The sequence below is a fragment of the Zootoca vivipara genome, chromosome 13 (assembly GCF_963506605.1).
Source record: "Zootoca vivipara chromosome 13, rZooViv1.1, whole genome shotgun sequence".
In the NCBI taxonomy this organism is placed as follows: Eukaryota; Metazoa; Chordata; class Lepidosauria; order Squamata; family Lacertidae; genus Zootoca; species Zootoca vivipara.
The window spans coordinates 45,345,311-45,352,877 of NC_083288.1; the positions used below are offsets into that span (position 1 = coordinate 45,345,311).

The window sequence follows — 7,567 nt, forward strand, 5'->3', positions numbered from 1 at the left end:
TCATCAGATGCACACGAAAGCTCATACCAATGACAAACTTAGTTGGTCTCTAAGGTGCCACTGGAAGGAACTTTTTTAAAATTTTGTTTCAACTACATCAGACCAACACGGCTACCTACATGTAAGGCAAACAGACACTGCATTTCTCCCTTCTAGGCACCAGAGGGCAACCTCCCCACCCCACCCCCATTGGTTTTCCCTTCCACTAAAAAAAAGCACTCAACTCACCTTAATTCTCTGAGGTGATGAAACTTTCATTATGAAGCAGCAGCATAAGAGAGCAGGAAGCTGATGAGGCAGGCCACAAAAGGAGTTTTGCTCCAGTTGCCATATTTTCAAGCACAACAAGAGCTTTAGTATCAGAACTGCCATCACCCCAATGATGCTTTTCCTCTCCAAAGCCTCCTGCTTCTTGACAATTCTGGGAACATTCCTTCTGCTCTTGAAATCAGGTAATACTCCCAATGGTTACCTTGAAAGTGTGAGTAACTGAACAGGTAGTTGGACTTGGGATTTTATTGTTTATTAACGATTACTTATATACGTACCCCTAATTTCCCTCCAAGGAGCTAAAGATGGCACGAATGGTTCTCCCCCTGTATTTTATCTTCATAGCGTCCTGTCTGTGATGTACATTAGGTTGAGCATCAGTGTCTGTCCCAAGGTCACCCAGTGGGCTTTTGGGCTATGTGGCGATTTGACCCATTGGTCTCGCAGCTCCTAGCTGAACACTCTAATGGCTGCACTGTCATTATCAGGGCTAGTAATATGAAAATAATTTATGGATCACTTTTATATATGAAATAGAAGCTCTTTATATGAAATAGAAGATAAACAGATAAGTTACAATTTTTTTGTGTGTTTCTGTTTTGTAGGAACGTCCCAAAGCGATTCAGTGTTCCAGTCCCCGAGTCAGATGGAAATCAAAGAAGGAGAGTCTGTCTCTTTATACTGCAATTTTTCTAGTTCTTATAGCGCAAGCCCGGACCTTTATTGGTACCGTCAACACAGAGGGAGAGGACCCCAGCTGATCTTTCATGCGTACAAAAACCCTCAGACGAAGAACCAATTTGCTGCGGGAAAATTCTCCACTACTTTGTTTCTTGAAAATAAGACTGTTCCTCTGACGATCAAAGGCGCCTCTCTCCAGGAACAGGCTGTGTTTTTCTGTGCTCTGAGACCCACAGTGAGTCATCTTTGACTCTTGGTTTGTGCAAAAACTTATGTGTGGGGGCTGAGGAGAGGTTCCTTTAACTTCTGTTCTTTTCTCCTTGCAAGAATGCAAACGTCTATTTTCCTAATGTAACTAGGGAAAACAAAGCAAAACAGCAACCCACGCCAGTAATACACTTAGGTATGTTGCTATATTTAGAGGTATACCAACCTGGTGCCCTCCAGAATAATAATAATAATAATAATAATAATAATAATAATAATAATAATAATAATAATAATTTATTATTTATACCCCACCCATCTGGCTGGGTTTCCCCAGTCACTCTGGGCGGCTTCCAACAGAAATATTAGAATACTGTACACTAATTTCTTAAAGATTAAAAGCTTCCCTAAACAGGGCTGTGTTCAGATGTCTTCTAAAAGTCTGGTAGTTGTTTTTCTTTTTGACATCTGGTGGGAGGGCGTTCCACAGGGTGGGTGCCACTACCGAGAAGGCCCTCTGCCTGGTTCCCTGTAACTTGGCTTCTCGCAGTGAGGGAACCGCCAGAAGGCCCTTGGTACTGGACCTCAGTGTCCGAGCAGAGCGATGGAGGTGGAGATGCTCCTTCAGGTATACTGGACCAAGGCCATTTAGGGCTTTAAAGGTCAGCACCAACACTTTGAATTGTGCTCGGAAACGTACTGGGAGCCAATGCAGGTCTTTCAAGACTGGTGTTATGTGGTCTCGGCTGCCGCTCCCAGTCACCAGTCTAGCTGACGCATTCTGGATTAATTGTAGTTTCCGGGTCACATTCAAAGGTAGCCCCACATCACTATCCTTTGCACCCATAAATCCACCCACCCACTGTCATTCCCCACCTTCATAGAATCTTAGAACTGTAGAAGTGGAAGGGACCCTGAGAGTCCCTTAGTCCAACCTTTTGCAATGCAGGAACCACACCTTAAGGATCCCTGACAGATGGCCATCCAACCTCTGTTTAATATCCACCAGTGAAGGTCCATCGCCTTTCAAAGTAGTGTGTTCCAGTGTCAAACAGCTTCTACTGTCATAAAGTTATTCCTATTGCTCAGTCAGAATCCTCTTGCTTGAAATTTGAATCCATTCATTTGGGTCCTACCTTCTAGAAAAGCAGAAACCAAGCTTCCTCCATCTTCCCTGTGACAGCCCTTTAGATATTTGAAGATGGTCCTCTCGGTCATCTCTTGTCAGCACACTCGCCTGGCCATAATAACCATGGGTTTTGTGGGATTTCTGAGTGAACCTGAGTAAGCCACACAGAGATGAATATTATAAAGGGCAATAGGCAAATGCCTTTTGTAACGGATTGACACGGTTTTGAAATATTTATTCCTACCTGGCTGGAAAAGAGTTAGTCCACCTCTAGCCTGTCTGACAGGACATTCTGGTGGGGGCGGGACTGTTCCCAGTTTAAAAGGAGGGAGCAGCGGTTTTGTCAGTTGAGGAGAGGGAGTGGGTAGGTGTGAAGAAGAAAGTTGAGAGGCCAGGATAGTGGGGACCTAGATGAGGTTCAGTCTTATGCATCTTAACAAGCCTGTTGTTGTTGTTTAGTTGTTTAGTCGTGTCTGACTCTTTGTGGCCCCATGGACCAGAGCATGCGAGGCACTCCTGTCTTCCACTGCCTCCCGCAGTTTGGTCAGACTCATGTTGGTAGCTTCAAGAACACTGTCCATCCAACCATCTCGTCCTCTGTCGTCCCCTTCTCCCCTTCTTAACAAGCCTACTCGGAGTTCAATACCATCTGTAAATCATTTTCAGATGGTGGGGCTCTCACATGCCCCCCCCACCTCCACTGATCAGTGGAGGAGCTGTCCAGCAGTGTAAGGAGCTGTCCACATTCCCCTAAATTTAAGAAACCCTCTTGGGGCAATATTGCCGTGGTGGGTGGATCAGTGGGAAAACTGGGTGGACTAAAGGAATCATACCTATAATATAGAATTGTAGAGTTGGAAGGAACCCTGAGGATCATCTAGTCCAACACCCTGCAATGTAGAAATATGCAGCTGTCCCATATGGGGATCGAACCTGCAACCTTGGCATTATCAGCACCACGCTCTAGCCAACTGAGCTATCCAGGACCCTCCTCTTACCCTTGTTAGAGTCAGCTACATTCTAGCAGAGTTTTTGCGTTTTATGTCTTTTTTCCCTTTCACTTCTTTTTAATTGTATACCTATCACCCACCTTAGGGTCATTTGGTGCAGGTCAGGTCAGAAATCTTATGAATAAGTATATTAATGAAGTGAAACAGGAATCTAGTGAACAAACACATGTGAAATTGATAAAGAATATAGATGTATCTGTTCATCACTAAGAAAATCCTGCAACACAAGGCTGTAAGAAGGAAATTTCAGAGTTGATTAAAGAGAGGGAAAGAGAGTGAAAACTGTTCTTTTATCCTTTGGGTGATGGACTGGAATGCTTAAACTTGGGGTCCCATATATTTTGTTAAGTGTTCTAGGTCTTGAAGCTGTCATGTGGCTTTCAAACAGAAGGTGGCAATATCGAGCAACCTCTACTCATAGTACTACATCTTATAAAATATTGAGATATCGAGTTCCCATTCAATAGCACACATTGGTACCTGGACCACAAACCACATCCTGTTCTTTTATCTTAAGTTGCTTTTTTGACATTACTTACCAAGAGGAAGGAGTCACCCACATTTCATCAAATCATTTCATACAGCTGTGTTTCTGGAGCCAAGCCCATAAACTGCTCACAACTAGCACCGGAGTCTTTACCAATTTCTTACTGTTCCTCTCCTCCTTAATCCAGGAAAATGTCCCTCCTTTGTGCCTTGGTTCTGCTCATCATCTTACCCTTAAGTAAGTGATCCATTTCCTCACCATTGGGAGAGATCTCCCCTGCCTTCTTCATGTATCTTCAGGTGATCAAGATTCTCCAAGTCAGGTAGATAAGGGAGTCTATGGGCTTTGCTCCATCCATCTCTCCATCTAACACAATCTCTTCTGCCCTTATCTTCTTTACAGAAGGGAGTTTTGGACAGACAGTAACCCAGAAAGAAAGAACCATGATCGTCAACCAAGGAGCAAGAATCTCTCTTGATTGTGTCTATGACAATAATGTCTACTACCTTTTCTGGTACATTCAGCCTCCTGGAAAACCTCCAAGGATCTTTTTGTCTGATTTGGGAGATGGGTCTACCTCCGGCGAGGGACGCAGTCGTGACTTCCAAGCCAAGCATGATAGAAATAATAAGAGCTTCAACATGGAGAAATCTGCCAGCCAGCTGAATGACTCTGCTGTCTATTTCTGTGCCGTGAGTGACACAGTGAAGTCAGTCGGTAGAGTAGCAGAGCAAAAACCTGCAAGGGGAAATGAGCCCAGATCTGCATGAAGACTGACAGTCTCTGTAGCAACTTTGTAGCAACCACACATATCTGGGAGTAGGGATGGGGAAAAATTATTTCCATCTACAGGTTAACACTTTCCAAAACAGAGCAAGAGCTGAAACACAGCCACATTTCCAAATTCAAGCTGATCCAAATTTTGCCAAAGTAATTTTCCAGCCAAATAATGTACTGTATACATAAATGCAAATACTGTATACATAAAAATGCAAATATTCATTGAAATGACATGGCAGTGTGCATTGTCTTAGGGTCCCCTCCCCCATTTTTTATTTTTATTTTTGTAAATTTGTGTTAATTGCAAAAACTGCATAGAGATATGTTTAGATATTAGGATAGTTTTATGTTGAAATGCTGATTTGCAAACTGGTGTCAGGGGCTGGGGAGATGAGGAATGGTGGAAACTGGCTCCCCAGCTTGACCCTTCCAGGGAGGAAGGAGAGGAAGACAGTTCAGAATTACTGAGGGAGGTAATAGCTCAGAGGCAGATGAGGGGGAAAGCTGGGGAAAAATGGGAGAGGAGGAAGAGGAAGAGGAAGCAGCAGGGGGGTGACAGCTGACGGACACAGTGTCTTTAGAAAGCATTCCAACCCCCCTCCCAGAAACCCTTGACCCTTGAAAGTATGAGAGCAAAGAGCTCAAAGACAGAGGGCACATAGCAGCATCCGTAGGAGAGATGATGTGATTGACAAATGAAGAAGTGGGAGAGATTCATTCAGGACAATGCCATTATCCCGGGTTCTATATCCTCTCTCTGTAAATTCTGAAGAAAAATGGATGGTAAAAAAAACATTTCCTTGTCTTTGTACATTGCTGGGCAACTGGTCAGGAGTTGCTGGCAGCAGCCTGACAACTGATGTGGAACTGTGAGGAAGAGAACTTACAATTGGAGAATTGAATAACTGGGAGAAATTAAAATGGACAGATTCACCCATTCCTTCCTGGGAACAAGACCACTGAACTACTGCACTGGGCAACAAAAACACCTCCCTCCCCCACGGGGCAGTGTCTCTTGAGACAGACATATCTCAACTACAAAAGCAGAAGGTGGCACCTATCCCCTGCCAGTCCATCTGCAATGGGAGAGGACTGGACTGGAGGCCAGTTGTGAGTGGGCAAAATGGCACCAATCTTCCATTCCTCCTGATCTGTGACCTGAGGCAAAGGGCTCACCTTGTCCAATGGGAGGGCTGGCCCTGAATTTTTTGTTTTTGTTTTGTTTTCAATGTGGAAAGCAGATGTGTCCTGTATGTGCCACCTCCTATTGAACAGTTTTCATGGTTTTACAATTCTGTCCACAAGAGGGCAACCCAGACCTAATTTACCTCTTTATTCGAATCCTCTGACTCAAGGCAATGAATGAGCATCATAAATGGACAAAAAGCAGGTAGGACAGGCCACAGAACAAGGTTGCCTCACCTGTGATCTATTTTGAACACACGAAAGAAGGGGACATAAAGCAGTTTCATCACTTGGAGGGGCTTCCTTGGGCCCACATGCCCATCGCCCAGTGTCAGTCACAGAGTCCATGACAGCCTATAACAGCTTAGGCAGCCCCAAGCCTGAGACATATCCTAACACTTAATTCCATAGAATGGGGAAACCTGCAACCATTCTATTGTAGCTGGACTCCAGCTCCCATCGTCCATTACGATGGATGGGGCGGATGGAATTTGAAACCTAGCAGCTGGGATAGTTCAGTCATCAGAGTATGGGACTCTTAATCTCAGGGTTGTGGGTTTGAGCCCCACCTTGGGCAAAGGATTCCTGCGTTGCAGGGCATTGGATGAGAAGACTCGCATGGTCCCTTCCAACTCTACAATTCTATCATTGTATTATGAACATTTGGATAATCCATGTTCCCTATCCCAGCCATAAAATATTCTTTAAAAAATGCTAAGCAATCAGAAAATGATTGTTGAAGCCTAAAGCATCTTTCCTCCCCCTTCTTTTCCTTTTGCATAACCAAGCTTGATATTTTTCTCCCCACTGGAAAGCACTAGAGTGTACTGTTTTCTCAAAGAAGACACAAGCTGTGGTTTCTTTGACCGTCTTGAGATAACCACAAACTCTCTACTTCTGACTTGCACTCAGAAGAGACGGAACAGCAGCGTCGTTGAGCCGTAGGATCTGGGGGCCTCTGTTTCTCTTCTGCATTGCAGAGCCCTCTGAAAGGAGGACCACACTCCACTGGAAGCATTCATGACCTTCACGGTGGTCTCAAGAGCCTGGCTAGCTAAGTGGAAGCATCTGCTTGGACTACTGCTTCTATGTAAGTCAGGAATTTCTTACAAAATTATTCTTTAGAAAATCAACACCCCAGCTGCTCTCATCCATTGCCGCAAATTCACATTCCCTTAATCTGCTGGTCAATAAATACCCATACAAATAGGAGTACAATAGTGTCATTGCAATTAATGGTAGGATGATGAGAAGCTCCAGTAGTTCTGCATTAGTTTTTACAGAACCAGCACTACCAGGACTGCAAATAGTGTTAGGCTTGCATTAGACCTCTTCCAGATGGCGCAATGGCTATTTCCAGGGGCATGGTGGCTAGTTACTATTAGCTTCATCAATTATTATTAGCATTGCTATTAATTAATCCAAACAGGGGGAGGCATACAAGCCTCCTTGAAGTGAAGGAATGAAAATCTAGGAGGAGGAAGGGAAGGAATAAAGGAAGAATAAATGAGAGGTGAGCCACGTTCACAATGGATGAGTGAGAGGGGGTTACAGAGCTGCATGTAGGGGTGTGTGTGTGTGTGTGTGAAGGCTTGAGAAAGAAAACAGAAAAGAAGAAAAGTGGAACAGGGAGGAAAAAAATATGGTAGTACAGAAAGATTAGTCATGGAATGATGGTGATTTCTTCCAGGCAGAGCAACCATTGGAGATATTTCCCAGCCTCCAGAAGTCTCCACCCCCCTGGGAGGAACAGCACAGATCTTCTGTAACCACGGAATCTCTTCTTACAATTGGCTCTTTTGGTACAAACAGAGCCAG

At 44.3% G+C, this 7,567-nt stretch overlaps 1 protein-coding gene across 1 annotated transcript; it reads left to right on the forward strand.

Annotated features, from left to right (window-relative positions):
* The first annotated feature begins 337 nt into the window (after window positions 1-337).
* LOC118094821 (uncharacterized) lies at window positions 338-4,554 on the forward strand. Its single transcript, XM_060281346.1, has 4 exons — window positions 338-452; window positions 876-1,186; window positions 1,279-1,354; window positions 4,187-4,554. Exons 1-4 carry the CDS (start codon window positions 380-382, stop codon window positions 4,552-4,554), a joined length of 828 nt encoding a protein of 275 aa, XP_060137329.1. The 5' UTR covers window positions 338-379.
* The last annotated feature ends 3,013 nt before the right edge of the window (window positions 4,555-7,567 follow it).

Excerpts from the sequence above, each read along its gene's own strand:
- LOC118094821 (XM_060281346.1), top strand. The coding sequence starts at position 380 with ATGATGCTTTTCCTCTCCAAAGCCTCCTGCTTCTTGACAATTCTGGGA. Across the intron at positions 453-875 it reads CCTTCTGCTCTTGAAATCAG|GAACGTCCCAAAGCGATTCA; the intron begins GTAATACTCCCA and ends TCTGTTTTGTAG. Across the intron at positions 1,355-4,186 it reads CACGCCAGTAATACACTTAG|AAGGGAGTTTTGGACAGACA; the intron begins GTATGTTGCTAT and ends TCTTCTTTACAG.